General features: G+C 45.3%; 2 protein-coding genes across 2 annotated transcripts; both read right to left on the reverse strand.

The window, feature by feature from the left end:
- Positions 1-1,979: 1,979 nt before the first annotated feature.
- Positions 1,980-8,848, reverse strand: LOC308425307 (uncharacterized protein; the record flags this gene model as incomplete). Its single annotated transcript, XM_080922527.1, has 3 exons — positions 1,980-2,173; positions 2,687-2,863; positions 8,782-8,848. 3 exons carry the CDS (start codon positions 8,846-8,848, stop codon positions 1,980-1,982), a joined length of 438 nt encoding a protein of 145 aa, XP_080778653.1.
- A 2,463-nt stretch (positions 8,849-11,311) lies between these two features.
- LOC308426210 (olfactory receptor 2T1-like) lies at positions 11,312-12,259 on the reverse strand (the record flags this gene model as incomplete). Its single annotated transcript, XM_080923977.1, has 1 exon — positions 11,312-12,259. The coding sequence occupies one exon, from the start codon at positions 12,257-12,259 to the stop codon at positions 11,312-11,314; it is 948 nt and encodes a 315-aa protein (XP_080780103.1).
- Between the last annotated feature and the right edge of the window lie 10,443 nt (positions 12,260-22,702).

The following is a 22,702-nucleotide window of genomic DNA, read 5'->3' on the forward strand; positions in this document are numbered from 1 at the left end:
AGGCATGGAAGGATAAGGGGTGGGGGTGTCGGGGTGGGGGCGACTCATCTAATCTGATCTATGGATACAGTTTGTAGGTGTACTCTATCATTTTCCCCACTGTATTTCTGTAGATTCTATAATGGTTCTTTGGGGTCATTCTGATTTATGGCTAATTATGGTTGGGCTGTCATGGGTAGATGGATGCTGGTGGTATTTCTTACTCTGATATCCTGGTGATGATTTGTGATCTGACTTTGAATCTGAAGTGTATCAGTTTCAGAGCGGATTGATCCAGTTAATGGCACTGACTCCTGTGTTCTCTAGGTATTGCTTATAAGCAACAGTGTTAGGCACAGTGTTATACTGGAGAGGTAGCTTGGCTTTAAAAGCACTTGAAGCTCTTGCCGAGGACCTGAATTTAGCTCATAATCACCTCCAGCTGCAAGGACCCAACGTCCTCTTGTGGTCTTCTAAGACACTGCAGTCACACCACAAGTAACCTTTTAAAGAATGTGTAAGTTCATTGTTATTGATTTGTCTTGTGGAAAGCTTCACCTTGGATATAAATTCTATTATTTAGCAAGATCGTGTGAGATTAAAAAATGATCAAATCAACTGACATAGGTTGGGGCTGTGTGTGTGTGTGTGTGTGTGTGTGTGTGTGATTAAAACAAGCACACTTCAAAAAGAGAGATGGTAGTTGTGGCAAAGCTTGATTCAGAGCAATCTATCCTGAGTTTCTGGTTCTCGGCCTGAGATGAGTTGTCCGGTGTCAGGTTCCTTGGCTATCCTAAGGATCAGAGGAGGATCCACATTATTCAGAGACACTTCTGTCGGGCTCTCTCTCCAGGGAACTGAAGAGCAGCTGACTGCTCTCCATTGCACACCAGCACCATGCTCGGCTCAGGAAGTCCACAGTGCTGAGCAGCACCTCCGTGGTGTATTACACACCAACCACTTGTTTGCTCTCTTTTTCTTTGTTCAGCCCCTGCTAGGAACCTCAGACACGGAGTTGTAATCTCTTCCTATCTTCATCTCTGTGTCCCAACCGTTCCCACATGACAGAACACAGATCTCACATTTTACCCATTAGCTTAGCTCAGCCTTTTCCTAGTCATGGCTACAATCTTTCATCTCCACCGAGTGTCTAAGCTGGATCCAGGGCTAGTGTATTAATTCATACATTGATTTCTAATCATGTTTGTGATTACATTTAATCTGTTCTGAATGCTCAGAAACCTTAAAGACATGGCTTGGTAGCTGTTTCCTCTAAAGTGGCGGTTCTTGACCTGTGGGTTGGGCCCATCAGAAAACACATATTTCTCAACATTGTAGGAAACCCCATCCATAAATTTAATTTTGTTGCTACTTCATAACTGTAAGTTTGCTCCTGAGCGATGTGCTAGTCCCCAATGCCATCGGAACTATGTGTTATTTGATGGTTACTCCCCAACGCTACTCTAAAGCATTTTCCTAGGAAGGAAGGAAGGAGGCTCATTAGACTCAGGAAACTCAAAAAGTTACAAGATTCACAAGGCCCCTTATGGTTCTGCAGATGCTGGGGGGGGGGGGGGACTGGTGGGATCAGCAGTCAGTTGTGCTGAGAGCTCTTAGGATGCAGCTTTTCTGAGCTGTTACCCAGGCTGGAGGTTGTCTTACTGGAGATTAGTGCCACTGTTGACACCCCCACATTCCATAAGCAACACCCAAAGCTCACCGATTTACTAAATGAGGCATGGGCAGAATCTTTCCTTTGGTTTGCCATCGGTGACCCATTTTCAGTGAATGAACAGATGCTGGGTCATTCATCACTTCCCAGGGAGTCACACAAAGGTTCTGTCCCATTCCCCGTGTGGCTGGGTATACACTAAACTCTGTAGAACCCGTAAGTAGATAATTGACTACTCTTGTATCGAAGTTGACAACCAATGAGATAAACAGACAAAAACCTGCAACTTTAATTCTTCGGTGATGGTGGCTGAGCCTCTTGCAGCTGCTCAGTGAAGCAGTTTCTTCAGGAAGAGAACAAAGAAGATGGGGGTCAGGGGTCTGATTCTGGGTCCATTACTGATGGCTGATTTACAGATTTCACTTTTGTTACTGATGGTAAAACCCATATAAGCGGTCACCGTGTCTTTGCATTGTTCCATGGTTATGCATTTCTTCAGCTGAATGGGTATGTTGTTGACACCTGCAGGAAAAACACATGACATATTTCTTTCCTTGGCCTTAGGTCCCACTTTCGACCCACACAGACTGGCCCTTAGATGGAGGCAGACCAGCTGACTTCTCACAGGACTCAGACACAGGGTCTTCCAGTCCCTAACTTTCCCTCAAGCCATGTCAGTCAAGTACTGGTAGTATGTCTTCTATACATCAGTGGACGGACCCTTCGCTACCCAGCAGTGACTCGCTAGCACCGGGGTGCTGCAGTGTTTTGGCTGACACTGTGCAGCAGTGGTGGGTAGACACCTGCAGTGTGCTGGGAGCATCCCGCATGCTGCTGCTGCTGCTGCTGCTGCTGCTGCTGCTTGGAGCTGTGCAGACTTGCACTGCAGCCAGGCACGTGTTTTAGGACCATGAAGACATTACCTCTGATTCTTGGCTCGAGCTGCTTATTATAACAGCAACAGCCACTGGAGTTACCGTTTGTGACTCTGCTCTACGCCCTTCAACGTGCTTTCGGGTCCCTTCTCTCAGGCACCTGTGTTCACGAGGCCGGAGAGCTCCACACACTTTATCTTGTTCGCGGAGCACCACTTGAGCTCTGGACTGCACTCCCTCCCCTTCACGGTGAAGCATGTGGGGCACTTGAGACCGCTGGAGGTAAATTCATCCACGTCCTTCTCCTCTAGCTCGCTCATTGTAATTTCCCAGGAGTCTGTAGGGGGAGGGGGAGGGGAGGAGAGAAGACAAGACAGAAAACTGGCTGGCCATTGGTCAGAGCTGAGAGAAATACATATGCCCAAAGAGCCACAGCTTGGTGTGGTCTTCTCCACTCGGCCTCCCCTCTACTCTACCCTTGCCCTTCTCGAGTGGAACTTTCCACTCCATGACCCCCAGGCTTCGAGGAACATGCTCTCTGATGGGGAAGACACAGCGTCTGCAATAATAATGCTACACAGAGAAATGAATGCATTGGAGAGTTCGGGGAGGCTTGCAGCACACAGGGCTCAGAGAAGCCCTCAATGAAAGGCGATGTTGTGAGTGGAGTCACAGGGGAGGTTTAGTTCCAAACACTTGCAGGAAGAATTTGGCCTTGGAAGCACAGGATAGGCTCCAAGTGACAAGGTAGAGCCTGTCACTTTTTTTTTTTTTTTTTTTTTTTTTTTTTTTTTTTGTTTTTTCTTTTTTTCTTTTTTTCCTTCCTGCGTCCTCTCTGCCTCCGGGAATCCATAACAATCTTTCTAGAGTGGCCAAGTCCTGTCATAACCCATGACAGCCACCATGGAGACATGTGATGGGGACACAGATTTGCTGCCTTTCAATAGAGAGAGAGGTCCTTGGCAGAGGAGAGAGTGAGGGGAGCTAGGAATGAAGAGGCAGAGACGGCGAAGGAAGAGAAGGCCAGGGCTCTCTGCAGAAGTGCTCTGTGGCCCCGAGGCAAGAAAACCATGAGGGTATGCCCACTGGAGCCTCCACACTGTTTCCTGACCTACCTTGGGCACCAAGAGTTTTGGGATTCCATGTTTAGAAAGAGTGAGGACTGCCCATACAGCTGGAGGAGGAACGGGCAAGTTGGCCCCGAGTCATGGTGATGCTCTCCATGGGGAGGAAGAAGGTCACACAGAGAGAAGACATGGGCTGGGTGGCAGATGGAATACCTTTGAGCTTTCTTCCCTGGCAAGGGACTATGGTAGGTGTGAAAGATCCCCGGGCCTTTGTTTTTCTGAAGGATTAGAGCATTTTAATAATTGTGCTTACTGTGTGCTTTTCAATTACTGTCCCACATTGCTCCGGCCCAGCTAATGGGAGGGTCAATATGTCTCCACTTTGGGCAGAAGCAGGAGCTGATGCAACAGGGCCCTTAGATGCCTGAATGACCCAGGCACTGAAATCCTCAGACACCCAGGGTGAGCCTAGCTTTGTCTCCCTCCAGAGTGAGACTTTTGGAGCCCAGTCCAAAGCAATGAAAATTAAAAAAAGAGAGACAAAGAGGAAAAGAGAGATAGAGAGAAATAATTTATAAAAGTACAAAAAGTTTAATACTCAAAGCAATAAAAATCTGAGAAAAAATCTCAAAAAGAATGCCAACCATTAACAGTAAAGAGATGTCCCAGAACTCTGAAAATATGGGAATGTCTCTTCCTTCTTTCTCCTGCGAATTCCCTTTCTACTACACCTAATGTGACTATTTTGATTAAAATCAAAATTAAATATAATTAAAATGTGTGTCTTGGGAGTGCTTCAGGACTGTGCAGCTAGACCATCTGTGTATATCAATCCCTGTGGCGCGCACAAAAGTTAGTGGTGAATGAGAGCCCGCTGCACCATTTAACTCTGGTAGTTTCACTGGGGCCACATGTTAAGAGGAGGGTCATTTGAGGCAAGGAGTCCAAGGGCAGGCTGGGTAACATAGACTCTGTCTGAAAGTGAAGTGACAAGTGAACAGACAGACAGACAGACAAATCCCAAACAACAAAAGTCAACAAGACATTAGCTTTACTTCTGGGGGCAGGATTTGATGATGTAGAATCAGTTTACTATCGGTCCTGTGGTGATCTGAATTTGCTTGGCCCATACGGAGTGGTACTTTTAGGAGGTGTGGCCTTGTTGGAGGTGTGTCACTTTTGGGGGTGGGCTTTGGAGGTCTCTTCCTATGCTTAGGCTCTACACCGTGTGGAAGAGAGCATCCTTCTAACTGCCTGAAGATGCTGGCCTTCTCCTGGCTGACTTATGATTGGGATGTAGAACTCTGAGCTTCTCAGGCATCATGTCTGCCTGGATGCTGCCATGCTTCCTGCCATGATGATGATGGAACCTCTGAAACTGTACGTCAGCTCCAGTGAAATGCTTTCATTTGTGTGCTTTGGTCATGGTGCCTCTCATAGCATTGGGAAACCCCAACTAAGACAGGTACCAACTGTCGAGTCCAGCAGTACCTATGCACTTCTGCTCGGTAACCGTGTTCATGTCAGCTCTTTTTTTGCAGCTGTCTGGGAGGGTAAGTGGTTGGAGATGACTATGCTCCCATGAAGAGGCCCAGCTATGAGGCAGGAGGATGCAGTGGGCATGCTTTTGATAGAGGCAGGCAGGACATCGCACACTTGGTATATAATTCTGCCCTGGAATCAGGAAAGAAACTAGTGTAGGTGTTTTCCTGAGTGGCCACCTCTGGAAAAGTCTGTAGAAAGGGGCAGCGGTGCTGTCATCAGAAGCTGGCGTGTGGTGTAGAGAGGGTTTTTTAGCCATGGGCATCTATTATTTAAAAGCTGTAAGCACAAATAATTAAAATGGGAGAAAAGGGAATATGGGTTATAGAGTTTTGCTCTTGGTGGGAAAGGGGCCTATTTTGGCTGGAGAGATGGCTCAGTGGTTAGGAGCACCTACTACTCTTCCAGAGGACTTCGGTTTGATGCCCAGCGTCCACATTGTGTTTCACAATCATTGGTAACTCCTGTTCCAGGGGGTCTTATGCCCTCCTCTGGTCGGATGCTGGCTCTCAGAGCACTGGTGCCTGACCCAGGAATGGAATTATTGAATGTGCTGTGCAGATTGGTCGGTAGCGCTTTCCCTGCTCCCTCAGCCAGATGCACACGTCACACTAACTACCATAAACCAATTATTAAACTCAACGCTTGCTTCTTTTTAAAGTTCAGGTTTGGCCTCTGTTAAGGTGCTGAGCACACTGGGCTATTTGTACAAAAAAAAAAAAAAAAAAAAGAAAGAAAAAAAAAAGGCAACCGCCCTTCCTGCCTCTTGTGAAGATGGGTGAGTCTTGACAGGAAACCCTTAGTGACAGTGGCCCTGGGTCATGGGTGTGGCAAGATATGACAGAATGGGAACGGAAAAGAGGCTTTGGGGGTTTTATACCAGGTTAAAACTCTGCACATTTCATCTTCTAGGGCTTTTCTTTTCCTAAAAACAAACAAAAGTGATTTCCCACAACCTGTTGACAGGAAGCAGGAGGGGAGAAAAATTAAGAAGATGGATATTATTCATAACAGCTACATAATGGGTTCAACAACAGAATGGATTAAAAAATGTGGACTTTTTTCAGCAATAAAGAAGTTATGTTATTTGTAGGAAAATGGATATAAGTGGAGTAACCAAATCAAAGGAGTTAAGACAGTCTCAGAAAGGCAAATGCCATGTTCCTCTAGTGTGTGGTACCTATCTTATACAGGTATATAAAATCTTTTCTGTACATATGATGTGAAAGAATCAAAACTGTCTAAAGGAAGTAAGGGGGATGGTGAGAGAGGAGTGGAAAATAATAAATGTACGTTCATGTGTGAAAATGTCCTTATATAGCATAGAATTATGATGAACATATTCAATGATTTTACATATGAAAATGTCCTTATATAGGACAGAACTTTGATGTATACAACACATATGTATACAAATGTTGTTACATAACATAGAATTATGATGTATACAATGCATGCATGTATACAAATGTCCTTACATAACATAAAATTATTATGATGTATATAATGTATGCATGTATGCAAATGTCCTTATATAGCATAGTATTATGATGTATATAATGTATGCATGCATGCAGATGTCCTTATATAGCATAGAAGTAAGCATAATAAATATATACATGTTTGCAAATATCTTTATATGCCATGGAAGTAAATATAATGAACATAAACAATGCACGCATATACGAAAACGTCCTTATATAGCATAGAAGTAAATCCAGTGACCACTGTGTGCAAAGACAATTTTAAAGCAGGGAAGAGCTAGAATTTCACATACAGCTGTAATTGGCATCAGAAGCTGCCTTTGCTAAAATGTGATGACTCCGTAAGAGAGCTCACGGAGAAACCTGGACTCTCTGTCTTCCTTCTGCTGTCTCCTTTATGGATGAAGGCGGACGCAAGTCATTGTCCCTAACTGTCCCCGAGCTCCACCCAATGCCCACAAAGCAAAACCGCAGGACACAGAGAGTGTCTGTCCAGAGAGGGTAGGCTGCCAAACTGGTCAGTCTGTAGGAGCCAGATCGGTCACCTCAAGGATGCCACCTTTGGGCCACCCTGCAGAACCTGATCTGAGACAGTGAAGGACCATTTCACGTCTTGATCAGGATTGCTGACTTACACAGACTTCAAGTCCGATTTCTCCTCTCTTACCACTGCCCTCGAACATGGACGTGGGGGTAACTGGACCCCTTGGCTTATTCCTCTCCCAGTGTGGCTGCATCAAAACTTCTGCTGTTTGCAGTCATTTGCTTCTTTATTTGAAGCATGGGGGGCGGGGTTTGGGGGGGAGCAAGTGGCAGATGGCAGGTGGCTGCCAGAGGTTCAGTCATTGCCCTAAATCTCTGCTAACAAACTTATGGTGATCTTTTGTTTACAGCAGCACCCTAAATTGACTCTTCACAAACTCTCCCTGATGGCTGTTTTTTTTTTTTTTTTCTTTTTTTTTTTTTTTTACTGTGACAATGGGTCTGTTAGTGGAAAGAAGGGGTGGATGACGCATGCAGGTTCCAGTCATCTCTCCCTTTACCTGTCAAAGTGGAAATAACTTTTTCCCACCGTACTGTGTGGAAAATGAAAATTATGAGGGTATGCATGAGTCCCTGACCATCCAATTAGTGGGCTGAGTGGTTGTGTGGTTAGCTTGGGAGGATCTGCTAGCAAGGGGAAGGTGGATATTCAAAGGAGGCGGGGTGACTTGATTCCTTGCCCTGGCTAGAACAAGGGAATGAGGGAAGGGCAGACACCCAGACACACACACACACACACACACACACACACACACACACACAGAGAGAGAGAGAGAGAGAGAGAGAGAGAGAGAGAGAGAGAGAGACTTGCTTTAAAAATTAATATGGCTCATCTATGATTCCAGCATGTGGGATGAAGAGTGAAGAGGCAGGGGCATTTTTCTGAGTGAGACCACCCTGAGTCTCAAGGATGAAGGAGACCTCATCTCAACAGTAACAACAAAAACCCATAAAGTGACCATGCTTCACTAACTGCATGCCGAGGTCTGAAACAAGAGCCCCTTGTGCTAGGATGAAAGGTAGCGGCAGCTTATACAGGGCACCCAGCTCTCGGGGCAAACAGGAAAGAGGCAGAGGTACTTCACTGGAAGCCTTGCACCTTAGTCCCCTTCTCTCAACATGAAGACCCTTCTAGCAAACAAGGGAAAAGCTCTAAGACCTTAGCGAGTGGACAGCATTGTGTTAGTCTGAGCTCATGCACGTCCCCACAATCCCAAGGAGCTGACATCACATCCTTAACTCTCTAGAAGGGACAAAGGATGCAGATAGGCTCAGCTGTCCCCCGAAGTCGGGGGTCAGGAGGGGACACTCATGACTGTCTGGGCCATAGTGCTGTCGAGTAGACTGCACGTGATCTGCAGGCACAAACCATGTGTGTTGGTTCACTGTAGGTGCCAGGCAGAGAGCACAGTGTGACATGGCACTGAAGGGGCGACACTTTGGGATTGTGAAGACACACACGCTGTTGGGAACGGTGGGGAAGGTGGAGATGTGGGGATATAAGTTAGACTAGGGTAGAGAACGCAAAAAAGAATTCAGGATGAAGAAGCTATAGAAATGTAAGCTGGGCTGGGCTGGTGGGGGGGGGCGGCGATACGATTGCTCCATTCTACCCTCACCTGTAGAGAAGGGCATGAAGGCGAGGCTACAGGCCAAGAGAAGCCTGCTCGGGGTGGCAGGGTGCATGGTCCAGACTGCTAGGTCCCGTCTCTATGGAGAGAGCATGGTCAGGTGGGAGTTCACGCAAAGCAATAAGGTCCAGTCCCCCCTGCCCCCTCCCTTCCCCATGTGGGCAGCATTGCCTCCCAGTCTGAAGCTCCTCGCAACCGGAGCCAGGGCTCTAAGTGTCCTATGCTGTATATAGAGAGCAAGCTCGGCGGCTGAGTGGGTCATGCTGACAGCCTGGCTCTGGGGGATTCTGGGGACACTAAGAAACCACCTACACTTGTAAAGCCTGAAGGGAACTCTGGCCCATTTTTTCTCCTTTTTACAAGGCTAAACTGAAATGGATGGGTGAAGGCAGTTTAACAGGTTCATTTGGATGAACATCATGTCTTCTGGATGAACTGGGAAGGTAGGGTGGCCAGGGTAAAACCAAGAACCAGTACCAAGTGCTGGGGTCCGGGGCGCTGCTCTTCCTAAAGTAGGCCAAACTGCACTGCGCATGCGTGTGGTGCGGGGGCATGGGCTCCAGGTATTATCCTGCTCTCATTGGTCTGCACCTTACACTCGTCCCGCCTTCTTGGAGTCTTGACCAATGAGATGTCACTGCCTCTAGTTCCCAAGTGACTAGAGATTATCATGCCAGGGGATTTCTGCAGGTCTGAGAAACTAGAGGCCAGAAGAGGTTTTTTAATCCACCCCTCACTACCCGGTTAAAGATGTCTCCTTGTGGCTGGCTGCCTTCGCTACTGTCTGGAAGACCCTCTGACGAGAAGTACCCATGTACTTTTAACTGACACTCGTTCCTCACCGGCAATGCCTTCCAGTAAGTGAGGCACGGAGAGTATCAACTCTTCATTTCAGGGCATTTTCTAAGCCCTCTCTGTCACTGTCATTTTTTTGAAAGGGCGTATGTGTCTGTTTTGTGTAGGCACGTGACTACCAGACCCTAGCACTGTGCCTTAGCTGTGAGCATGCTGTCAGAGACAGATCCTAAAGGTAGCAGAATTCTTCCGCTGACCCCAATGTTGAATTTTTGCTTTTCCATCAGCTGCAGAAACCCCATGTGGTTTCTTGAAACAACCATCAACAGATGAATGGATAAAGAAAAGATGCCATATATACACAACGGGACATTATTTAGCCAAAATAAAGAAGGAGGTCTTGTGTTCTGCTACAATATATGTTAGAAATGAAACTATCAGAAACTTTAGGAAGCCCAAGGGTCATTGGGCTATCAGAAACTTTAGGAAGCCCAATCGCATTGGGGAAGCGGCCTCCACTTGTAGTGAGAGTTCTCTAACCAGGAAGCAGTGGAGAGGAGGGTGCAGAGGAGGTTGGGAAAGCATGGGGTATGAGATGAGACCATGTGGCCAGACTTTCACAAGGCTTTGTGGAAGGATGAATTCGAAACGCCTCTGAAATATTCTGTGGGCATGTGGAGTTAGAATGGGTGTGTGCTGAGAGAGGGGGTTGGGAAGTCTGGCTGACTTCCTGTATGTATGTGTAGCTAACTTTGGAGCCAGGTGACGGCTGAAACCATGGCCTTAAATCGTGCGTGCGTGCGTGTGTCTGTGCGTGCGTGTGCGTGAAGGGAAAGGGCTAACCTCAGGCTTTAAAGGCCTTCATCATTTAATAGGAAAGACTTCCTTCCTGTCATTTTATAGGAAAGGGGAAGAGGTAGGGACATGGAATCATTGGCAAGGCAGGAACAAGTTCCAAGACGCTGGTAACAGGAGCAACAGTACTGAGATCGGGTAAGGAAATGTTCTTTGCAGTTTTTTTATTTATCCAGTATTTGTTACTGATCACATGCTCCAGGTTCCCTCCTAGAAGCTGACCGTGTGGCATTAAAGAAGCAAATCCCCTGCCTTCTGGGTCTGTATACTCTAATGGGGGAAAGGAAACCTCAAATCCACAAATAGGACGAGGGCAAGGTGTTCAGGGAGCCATGGTGGATGGAATAGCATTGCGGATGTTTCTGGTGTTTTAAGTGTCAGGTGCGGTTCCTGCCATAGAGGACTCTGCTGAGGACCTGTGCTGAGGGTGCTGAGGCAGGACAGTGTGCTTAAGGACAGGGTGCTGATAGGGAAGCTTGAGGAAATAGCCAGGGATGAGAGAGTTTGTGGGTCCTTGGCATTTACTGCGGCGGGAGGGGAAGCTCTTGGACCCTCAGTGATACAGAGGGGATGGGTTATTTTTTTGGTCCACAGAGAAGGCTAGGGTGTTCTGAGGTGGAGGGGAGTCAGAGTAGACAACTCTCTGAAGAAAGAAAGCAGTGACTTGGAGCTTGGAGGTGGGGTAGTGATGGCTTCTTCTTTCACTTCTCTGCATATGAATTTGGGAGTTGACTTCCTGGCTTGCTGGGGAGTCCTGGAATAGGATCCTGAAGTTACTGAAGTCGAGGCCCTTCTCCCTGCCTTGGCATTTAGTGCAGAAGCTGCTGCTGGGAGCCGAGGTACCTGTCTCTCTCTCCTCTCTCAGGTCTCAGGCATTCCTACTGAGACCACACCGCCCCATGGCTTTCTTCATTGCCCCCGTGACTTCCTTGTTCCTGAGGCTGTAGATGACAGGGTTAAGCATGGGTGTGAGAACGGTGTAAAAGACGGACACGACATCATCTTGGCCTGGGGAGTGATAGGAAGCAGGTAACATGTAGGTGTAGACGAGGGGCCCGTAGAAGAGATTGACGACTGTCAGGTGAGAGGAGCACGTGGCCAGGGCCTTCTGACGCCCCTCCACAGAGTGCATCCGGAGCACAGCAGCCAGGATGAGGGCATAGGAGGCAGTAATGAACGTAATGGGCACCAGGAGGACCACCACGCCTGTCACAAATAGTACCTGCTCATAGGCTTCTGTGTCTGCACAGGCCAGCATCAGCAGCGAGGGCACCTCACAGAAGAAGTGGGAGATCTTCCGAGATCCACAGTAGGGGAACTGAAGGGTCAGAGAAGTCTGAATGGAGGCGTTGAGGGATCCTCCCAACCAGGAAGCCACAACCATGAGCAGGCACACCTGGCGGCTCATGAGCACTGGGTAGCGCAGAGGGTTGCAGATAGCCACATAACGGTCGTAAGCCATGAGGGCCAGCAGGAGGCACTCTGCAGCCCCCAGGAACATGAAGAAAAACATCTGTGCCCCACAGCCTCCAAAAGAGATGCTTGTCCAACCAAAGAGGAAGCCTACTATCATCTTGGGGACAGTGACTGATGTAAAGAAGATGTCCAGAAAGGACAACTGGCTGAGGAGAAAGTACATGGGGGTGTGGAGTCGGGTGTCAATCCAAATCAAAAGGACCATGGCTGTGTTGCCCACCATAGCAAGGATGTAGACCAACATCACCATGCTGAACAGGAACAGGTGTATCTGGCTGTTGTTAAAAAGGCTTGTCAACACAAAGCCAGTGGTGGAGTAGTTCCAGTGCTCACTGCCCATCTCCTGCTGAGCTGCACTGTGGGGAGAAAGAATCAGTTCACTAGTGGCAGCGGGGGGAGGGGAGGGAATTTTTTTCCCTAGACTTATGCCTGACTGGAGGGCTAGATCCGCACCTGTGTGAGTTATACTGTTCAACATTCTTGCTGATGTGAGGGTTTGTGTGATTCATTTTTCTTACAAGTAAGAGTTGTGGGTGGAGGATCCTTCTGGTTTCCGCCTGCATCCAGATCTGACCCCGTGCCAGAGCACTCTGTACCCAGACCCCGGTGGGAGAGAGCCTGTCTCACAGAAGTGCTGACATATCTGAGAACACAGGTGAGACCACCACCTCTGCTAAAATCCCTGGCCTAAGAGAAGTCCGCCTGGAGCCCCCAGGACACAGAAACTGAGGAACAGCCTGGGACAGAATCCTTATGGTTTCTGCTTGTGCCTGGAACTGACTCTGTGCTACAGCTCTCTATACCTAGAACCTGCTGGGAGAGAACTGGTCCCCCAGAAGTGCCGAAACACCTGAGAGCACAGGAGGAACAAGCCACTGCCAGAATCAACAAGACCAGCAAACCCCAGAGATATTCAGATAGTGAGAGGCAAATCCAAGAACCCAAACAACAGAAACCAAGGCCACTTGGCATCATCAGAACGCAGTTCTTCCACAACAGCAAGTCCTGAATACCCCAACACACCAGAAGAGCAAGATTCTGATTTCAAATCACAACTCATGATGATGTTAGAGGACTTTAAGAACATCATCAACAACTCTCTTAAAGAAATACAGGACAACACAGGTAAGCAGGTAGAAACCCTTAAAGAGGAAACACAAAAATCAATAAAACAGATGAAGGAATTGAACAATACCATCCAGGATCTAAAAATGGAAATAGAAACAATAAAGAAACCACAAAGGGAGACACTCATGGAGACAGAAAACCTAGGAAAGAGATTAGGAGTCATAGACGCAAGCATCACCAACAGAATACAAGAGATAGAAGAGAGAATCTCAGGGGCACAAGATATCATAGGAAACTTTGCCACAACAATCAAAGAAATGTAAAATGCAAAAATCTCCTAACTCAAAACCTACAGGAAATTCAGGACACAATGAAAAGATCAAACCTGAGAATAATAGGCATTGAAGAGAGCAAATATTCCCAACTTAAAGGGCCAGTAAATATCTTCAAAAAATTATAGAAGAACTGAAAGAGATGCCCATAAACATACAATAAGCCTACAAAACTCCAAATAGAACCAGAAAATAAATTCCTCTCATCACATAATAATCAAAACACTAAATGCACAAAACAAAGAAAGAATATTAAAAGCAGTAAGAAAAAATGGTCAAGTAACCTATAAAGGGAAACCTATCAGAGTCACACCAGATTTCTTGAGACTATGAAAGCTAGAAGATCCTGGGCAGATGTCATACAGCTCTAGGAGAACAAATGGCAGCCCAGGCTACGATGTCCAGCAAAACTCTCAATTAACATATATGGAGAAACCAAGATATCCCATGACAAAACCCAATTTACACAATATCTTTCTACAAATCCAGTAATCTTCTTTCAACTAACCCAAAAGAAGACAGCCACACAAACATAATTCCACTTCTAACAACAAAAGTAACAGGAAACAACAATTATTGGTCTGCAGTATCTCTCAACATCAAGGGACTAAAATCCTTAATAAAAAGACACAGACTAACAGACTGGATATGTAAAGAGAACCCAACATTTTGCTGCAGTCAGGAAACATACCCCAGTGATAAAGAGAGAAACTACCTCAGAGTAAAAGGTTGGAAAACAATTTTCTAAGCACATGGTCCTAAGAAACAAGCTAGGGTAGCCATTCTAATGTCTAATAACATCGACTTTCAACCAAAAGTTATCAAAAAAGATAAGGAAGGACAGTTCATACTTGTCGAAGAAAAAAATTGATGAACTCTCAATTCTGAATATCTATGCTCCAAATGCAAGCGCACCTACATTCATAAAAGAAACCTTACTAAAACTCAAAGCACACATTGTAGGTCACACAATAATAATGGAAGACTTCAACACCCCACTCTCATCAAAGGACAGATCATGGAAACAGAAACCGAACAGAGACACAGTAAAACTAACAGAAGTTATGAACCAAATTGATTTAACAGATATCTATATAACATTTCATCCTAAAACAAATATATATACCTTCTTCTCAGCACTTCATGGTACCTTCTCCAAAATTGACCATATAATCGATCACACAACAGGCCTCAACAGATACAAGAAGATTGAAATAATCTCATGCATCCTATCAGATCACTGTGAGTAAGACTGGTCTTCAATAACAACAAAAAGAACAGAAATTCCGCATACACATGGAAGCTGAACAATGCTCTACTCAATGATAACTTGGTCAAGGAAGAAAGAAAGAAAGAAAGAAAGAAAGAAAGAAAAGAAAGAAAGAAAGAAAGAAAGAAAGAAAAGAAAGAAAGAAAGAAAGAAAGAAAAGAAAGTCAGAAAGAAAGAAGTTAAAGTCTTTTTAGAATTTAATGAAAATAAAGGCACAACATACCCAAACCTATGGGACACAATGAAAGCAGTGCTAAGAGGAAAACTCATTGCTCTGAGTGCCTCCAAAAAGAAACTGGAGAGAGCATATACACTAACAGCTTGTCATCACATCTGAAAGCTCTAGAACAAAAAGAAGAAAATGTACCCAAGAGGGGTGGATGGGAGGAAATAAACTCAGGGCTGAAATCAAACAAATATAAACAAAAAGAACTATACAAAGAATCATTGAAAGCAGGAGTTGATTCTTTGAGAAAATCAACAAGATAGATAAACTAACCATAGGGCACAGAGACAGTATCCAAATGAACAAAATCAGAAATGAAAGGAAAAACATAACAACAGAAACTGAGAAAATTAAAAAAAAAAATCATGAGATGCTACTACAAAAGTCTATTCTCAACAAAACCAGAAAATTTGGATGAAACGGACAATTTTCTAGACAGATACTAGGTACCAAAGTTAAATATGGATCAGATAAACCATCTAAACTGTTCCATAACCCTCAAAGAAATAGAAGAAGTCATCAAAAGTCTCCCAGCAGCAACAGCAACAACAAAGCCCAGGACCACATTGGGTTAGTGCAGAATTCTATCTTCACAGAAGACCTAATTTCAATACTCTCTAAACTATTTCACAAAATAGAAAAAGAAAAAACACTACCCAAATCCTTTTATGAAGCCACAATTACACTATACCCAAACCACACAAAGACCCAACAAAGACAGAAAACTTCAGACTATTTCCTTATGAATATTGATGCAAAAATACTCAATAAAATTCTTGCTAACTGAATTCAAGATCACATTAAAATGATCATTCATCATGATCAAGTAGGCTTTATCCCAGAAATTCAGGGATGATTCAATATATGGAAATCCATTAACATAATCCACTATATAAACAAACTCAAAGGAAAAAAAAAACCACCTGATCATCTCATTAGATACTGAGAAAGAATTTGACAAAAGTCTGGGAAAAATTAGAAATTCAAGGTTCATACCTAAACATAGTAAAAGTAATATACAGCAAACCAGTAGCCAACATCAAACTAAATGGAGAGGAACTTGAAGCAATCCCACTAAAATCAGGACTAGACAAGGATGCCCACTCTCTCCCTACCTAGTCAATATAGTACTCGAAGTCCTAGCTAAAGCAATTAGACAAAAAAAGGAGGTCAAGGGCATACAAATTGAAAAGAAAGATGTCAATATCACTATTTGCAGATGATATGATAATACACTTAAGTGACCACCAAAATTCTACTTGAGAACTCCTACAGCTGATAAACAACTTGAGCAAAGTGGCTGCATATAAAACTAACGCAAACAAACCAGTAGCCTTTCTCTACTCGAAGGATTAACAGGCCGAGAAAATAATATAAAGTACATGGGTGTGATTCTAACCAAGCAAGTAAAAGATCTGTGTGGCAAGAACTTTAAGTCTCTGAAGAAAGAAATTGAAGAAGATCTCTGAAGATGGAAAGATCTCCCATGCTCATGGATTGGCAGGATTAATACAGTAAATGGCCATTCTGCCAAGCAAGCTACAGATTCAATGCAACACCAATGGCTTATGCTCTAAGATCAAGAATAGACAAATGGGACCTCATGAAATTTCTAAGCTTCTGTAAGGCAAAGGACATTGTCATTAGAATAAAATGACAACCAACAGAATGAGAAAAGATATTTGCCAATCCTGCATCCAATAGAGAGCTATATATACAAAGAACTCAATAAGTTAGACTTAAGAGAATTAAATAACCCCATTTAAAAATGCGGGACAGCTAAATAAAGAATTCTCAACTGAGGAGTATTGAATGGCTGAGAAGCACCAAAAGAAATGTTTAGCATCCTTAGTCATCAGGGTAATGCAAATCAAAACAATCCTGAGATTCCACTTCACACCAGTCAGAATGGCTAAGATCAAAAATTCAGGTGACAGCAGATGCTGTCAGGATGTGGAGAAAGAGGAACTCTCCTCCATGTTTGGTGGGATTGCAACCTGGTACAAATGCTCTGGAAACCAGTCTGGAGGTTCATCAGAAAATTGGACATAGTACTACCAGAGGACCCAGCTATACCACTCCTGGGCATATACCCAAAAGATTCTCCAACATATAATAAGGACACATGCCCCACTATGTTTATAGCAGCCTTATTTATAATAGCCGCAAGCTGAAAAGAACCCAGATGTCCTTCAACAGAGGAATGGATACAAAGAATGTGGGAGCTTTACACAATGGGATACTACTCAGCTATTAAAAACAATGACTTCATGAAATTCTTAGGCAAATGGATGGAAGTAGACAATATCCTCAATGACGTAACCCAATCACAAAATACCGCACATGGTATGCACTCTCTGATAAGTGGATGTTAGCCTCAAAGCGCGGAATACCTAAGATACAATTCACAGACCACATGAAGCTCAAGAAGAAGGAAGACCAAAGTGTGGATGCTTCAGTCTCTCTTAGAAGGGGGAACAAAAATATTCACAGGAGAAAATATGGAGACAAAGTTTGGGGCAGAGATGAAAGGAAAGGCCAACCAGAGATTACCTCACCTGGAGATCCAGCCCATATACAGCCACCAAAACCCAGACAATATTGCTGATGTCAAGAAGTACATGCTGACAGGAACCTGATATAGCTGTCTCCTGAGAGGCTCTGTCATATTTGACGAATACAGAGGTGAATACTCACAGCCAACCATTGAACTGAAAACAGGATCCCCAGTGGAGGAGTTAAAGGACTGAAGGTTTTCAACCTCATAAGTACAACAATACCAATCAACCAGAGCTTCCAGGAACTAAACCACTATCCAAAGAGTACACATGGATGGATCTGTGGCTCCAGCTGTATATGTAGCAGAGGATGGACTTGTTGGGTGTCAATGAAAAGATAAGCCCTTGGTCCTGCCAAGACTCGATGCTCCAGTGTAGGGGAATGTAAGGGCAGGGAGGTGAGAGGGGTGGGTGGTAGGGGGCACCCCTATAGAAGCAGGGGAGAAGGGATGGAATTGGGGGTTTATGGAGGGGAAACCAGTGAAGGGGATAACATTTGAAATGTAAATAAAATATATCCAATAATAATAATAATAATTAAAAAAGAGCTGTGGGTATACCTGAGAAGGGACATTTTGTTGTCTGCCAAAGCTGCCTGCCCAGGCCCCTTTTTCCATTATGGTCCTGACCACCAGGAGACTCACATTTGGGTTTTTGTGCTTTCCGTACAGTTATCGCTTTTTATGTTCTTTTACAATATGTGTTCATCTTCACACAATTGCTTTCTCGTCTTCAATAATTTCATAAATGAGTCTTATCTCAGCCGTCAGAGCCCCTGTCACATTCTGATGCCCACCAGATGGTGAAGACACTGGCCCCTTGTAAGAAGGAAACCCAACTGGCATAACTTCTCTTAAAAGCACCAGACAAGTTCCTCTATCCTAATACTGCATTCATTCAGGTGAGCTAAAGTCTTAAAGAACAGCTCAGAGAAGCTATGATGGGAAACAAACTACCCAAAGGCAGTGTTTGGAGGCTGGAAAGGGGGAAAGCTCAGGCGAATTTCTCATGCAATAAGGATGAGGCTATAGGTAAATTCCCTTCACCCAAATCTCTCTTTTTACCATGGAATGTTGCCACAGTGTTCCCAGCATCCATAATCCCAGGGAATGCCTTAAACCCTACCCTGCGAGGGTCTGACAGCAAATGACTTAAGTGGAGGGACTGAACAAATGTAAAAGAAGCTGCCTAGAGTTCCACAAAGGAGCTGTGGACTCAAGAGAGCCCTGCTGTTGGCAGATGGGTCCCCAGGACAGAGCAGGGTGAGATGCAAATGTGACAGATGGTGGCCTACGTCCCCCACTCTTCTGAGAATCACTAACAGGGATGAAAAGTCTGAGTGGTTGTTTCCTGTCCACAGATCTTGTCTCCAAGAATGCTTGCTTGCTGGTTTTAAATTTTAACTAATTTTTTTGAGATAGGTTGCCATATATTCAGACCAGCCTCAAACTCAATATGTGGCCAAGGAAAACTTTGAACTTTTCTGATTCTCCTGCCTCTACATCCCAGGTGAAATTATAGGCATGCACCTGACGCCTGGCTTTATGAGGTGCAAGGGATGGAACCCAGGCTTGTTGCATGACAGGTAAGCATTCTACCCATTGAGGTATAGCACCATCCTTGTTTCCGACTGCTTTGATGGGTAATCTGGGTTAAGATCCACTAACTAGACCCCAGCCTCAATCTCAGCATCTCTCTGCTGTGTGTGAAACCAGGATGAGGGGGTCTCACAGTAAGACAATCAGGAGCAGGGGTAAAAAGCATCGGTCTTCTCTTACGCTCCTATAAGCAGCCCTGTCTATGACTTCAACCTCACCATTCCCAGGCTCCCCACTCTGGGAGCACAAGATCTCAAACACTATTCAAAGGTGTTCAGAGCTGGACTGTTTCAGGGTCCCAGAATCTACTCTGAAACCTGACTCGGGAGTAGAGAAAAACAAAAACAAAACAAACAAAAACACAACATAACAAAACAAAACAAACAACAAAAAAAACCAACCACAAGACAACAAGCACTCAAGACTAATTCCTAATAATATACTTGCCTGCATGTCCTCAATAGGCAAACAATCCATTCTAGATTCTACAGCCCAGCATTTTCTAGTATCAGGGGTTACAGTCTGGGACACCTATCTTCTTGTCCTAGATGATTCCAGGAGAGAGTCTGGGCAACTAGAAATGATGCCTGTATCCAGAGCCACTTCAAAGCATTTGAACCAGGACATTACCACTGCTTACCTATCTTGCTCATTCATGCTCACAGCAAAAGCAAAACCAACCAAACAAAACCAAGGGAAAGTCAGCCAGGCTGTAGTGCAGTTGGGAGTGCTTGCCTTAGTGTCCACAAGCCCTGGGTTTGATCTTCAGCTACATAAACCGGACACAGTGTTGTGTGCCTAAAATCTCAGCAGCTGAGAGGTGGAGACAGGAGGATCAGAAGTTCAAGGTCGTCTTTGTCTACAATAGTGAATTTGAGGCCAGCTGGGGATACACGAGAACTTGTCTCAAACCCAAAATAACAACAAACCAGGAAGAGTTTGTCGGCACTCCCTCTGACTCCTGCTCAACCACGGTACTTTCTGATACAACCCTGTGTAACATGGTGTGTTCCTTCCTGTTGGGGAACCGGGAGTATTTAACCATCTTGTCTATGGTCTCCTGATCTGCTGACCTTGTACTAAAATAAAAATGAAGCGTCAGGTGTGCTCAAGACTTTCCCGTAAAGAGAATAAGAACTTTTGGCATTTTGTTAGCACAGCTTGCTTTATGTCTCCAAAATCTCAGATTTTATATCTGGAAAGAACCTCGCTGTTTGCGAGCAATATGAAACATGGTCAACAACCTTGGCCTTTCATCTGCAGCTGGAGTCGTCACGGCTATCCTGCCATGCCCTCGCTCAGCCTCAGCACCGCTGGCATTCATGGCTGGGTAATCCTTTGCAGTCAGTGATGCCCGTGTGTTGTACAACACTTGGCGCCATACCTCACCGTTTCCTCTAGATGGCAGTAGCAACCTGACCAAGGCTCTCAAGACCTCATGCTGCAGGTGTAGCCACCCCATCAACCCTGGGGAATCTCTTCAGGAAAGCATTTCCCTTCCCTCCCCTCCACTGAGACAAATTAAAAAGGCTAGGAACTCACACAGTGCAATATTTTTATTCTGAACTGGCTGAATGCCCTTCAGATTTTATCTGGTTTAACGCACAGTGCTTAGTATGTTTATAAGTTGCTAGTTTGTAACCCCCTGATTCCTAGCTATGCACATTGTGCGGGGTACTCAGCTAACTCCAGGTCTCTTATCTCAAAGAATGAGTGCATGAAGCGGTGAGTGCCTGGGAGTGTCTGACCAGCATTAGCTGCTGCTGGCTGCAATGCTGTGGCCATGGCATAGCTTACACACACTTCTATGTAAGGTGGGGTGCCTGTGTACACGACCCAGGGGTATTGTGAGTGCAGAATAAAACTAGCAGGTGTGCCATTTCCAGAGCATCATGGAAAGCGACTCCTTTCATACAAACAACTTAATTTCACATCATAACCAAATGCTTCTTTCTCTGCAAAGGGCTTGCAGCCACGTGTAGACCCCCCTTTCTCTGTTTCTACCCCCATGCCATGGTCATGTGAGGTTAACATCCCATTTGGAAGAACAAGGCACTCCTGTTGACACAGCAGTGCTTCCTCTTTTGTTCCAACAAGGGTTTTCTTCCCCTGGTAGGATTTCAGAGTTGATGGACACATGTGCACTTCAATGCCTGTAACAGGTGCCTATGTGTACATTACACACTTCTCTGTATGCTCTCTCTCTCTCTCTCTCTCTCTCTCTCTCTCTCTCTCTCTGTGTGTGTGTGTGTGTGTGTGTGTGTGTGTGGGTGGGTGGGTGAGAGAGAGAGAGAGAGAGAGAGAGAGAGAGAGGGAGAGGGAGAGGGAGAGGGAGAGGGAGAGGGAGGGAGAGGGAGAGAGAGAGAGAGAGAGAGAGAGAGAGAGAGAGAGAGAGAGAGAGAGAATATTACTCAAAGAAATTCTTTTTCATCTATAATGTTCCAGAAGAGATGAGGATTTTTCCCTCTTGTCTCTTCCAGCATCTTCCAGCATGTAGAGAGCAGGACTGGCAGACTTTAGACACTGAGGACTTATAAGTAAAGGGATTCGTGGTTGTGACTTACATGTTTGCTATTACAGGCTGCATCTAGTCCAGGGTTTGCTGGGTTGTTTTGACTCCTTCTGGTTTTTCTGGGCCCACTTCACATCTTGTTCAGTCCCATGATCGGGCTGGTATTCCATCCCTCCCACCACGCACACACTCAGAAGGGATAGCCTTAATTTAACCCCATCAGGCATTTGTCGTTAGAAAAACCCGCTGACCATCAGAGATACAACTGCCGAGACCTGGAGAGAGCAGAGAACTCTTTCCCTCCACAACTCACCTCACTCCGTCCCAGTCCGTGATGCCCATCAGAAGCCTGCCTCTCTTGTTGACTTTTCTCCTTCTTCCATGTTCATGCAGAGCTGTAGGCTGAGGTCCAGAGACCAATGTGCCTCTCTTGGGATGACTGCATGGAGAGCCATGAAAGCCGAGGGTGGAACTTGTCCCCTTCACACAGGGCAAAGAACTCTCACATTCCTTAGGGCCCCTTCCCTGCACAGTATATTCTATTGAGCTTTACTGCAAGAATAGTAAAGAGGTGGCTCTCTCTCGCATGTCCACACCCCCACAACTGCCACCATTGAGAGGGTCTCATGATTGACCTGCCCTGATTCCCCTATGTTCAGGACTTCAATGACACAGTCCTGGGGACTGCTTGTCATTTCCCCATGCAGTTCAGCCTCACACAGCAAGCTTACTGAGAAGCTGGAAACAGCCACATCCTAAGTCAAGGGACTTAGAAGTCTGCGGTCTTCATTTTGAAATGATCTTCACAGTGCTGCAACCCCCAGCGCCTGTGCTATGCCTCTAAAAGCATCCACTTAACTGGCCCAGAGACACAGCCCGGTCTTTGGAAGGTTTTAAGAAAAGCTCTGAGCACTCACAAATCTACTGAGTTAGGGACTTCCTGGGCAGGAATGATAGGTAACCGCACTGCAGCAGTGGGCTCCTGAGAAGCACCATGCATCGTGTGTCTGCTGTGAAAACCCCCAGGCTCCAACTCGGATCCAACAAGTGAGAACCTGGGCGGATCTCAGAAGTCTATCTCAGCAGCCTTCCAAGTAAGCCACTAAGAGGACTCCTGAGAACCGTTGCCCTAGCTACATGTTCACAAGCAGGAGTTAAATGTCCCTCGGGGGACCTTTGTCCATGTCTGAAGACCAGTTTGGTGGTCATGAGGAAGAAG

Source organism: Micromys minutus (genome assembly GCF_963924665.1).
Source record: "Micromys minutus genome assembly, chromosome: 10".
Taxonomy (NCBI): Eukaryota; Metazoa; Chordata; class Mammalia; order Rodentia; family Muridae; genus Micromys; species Micromys minutus.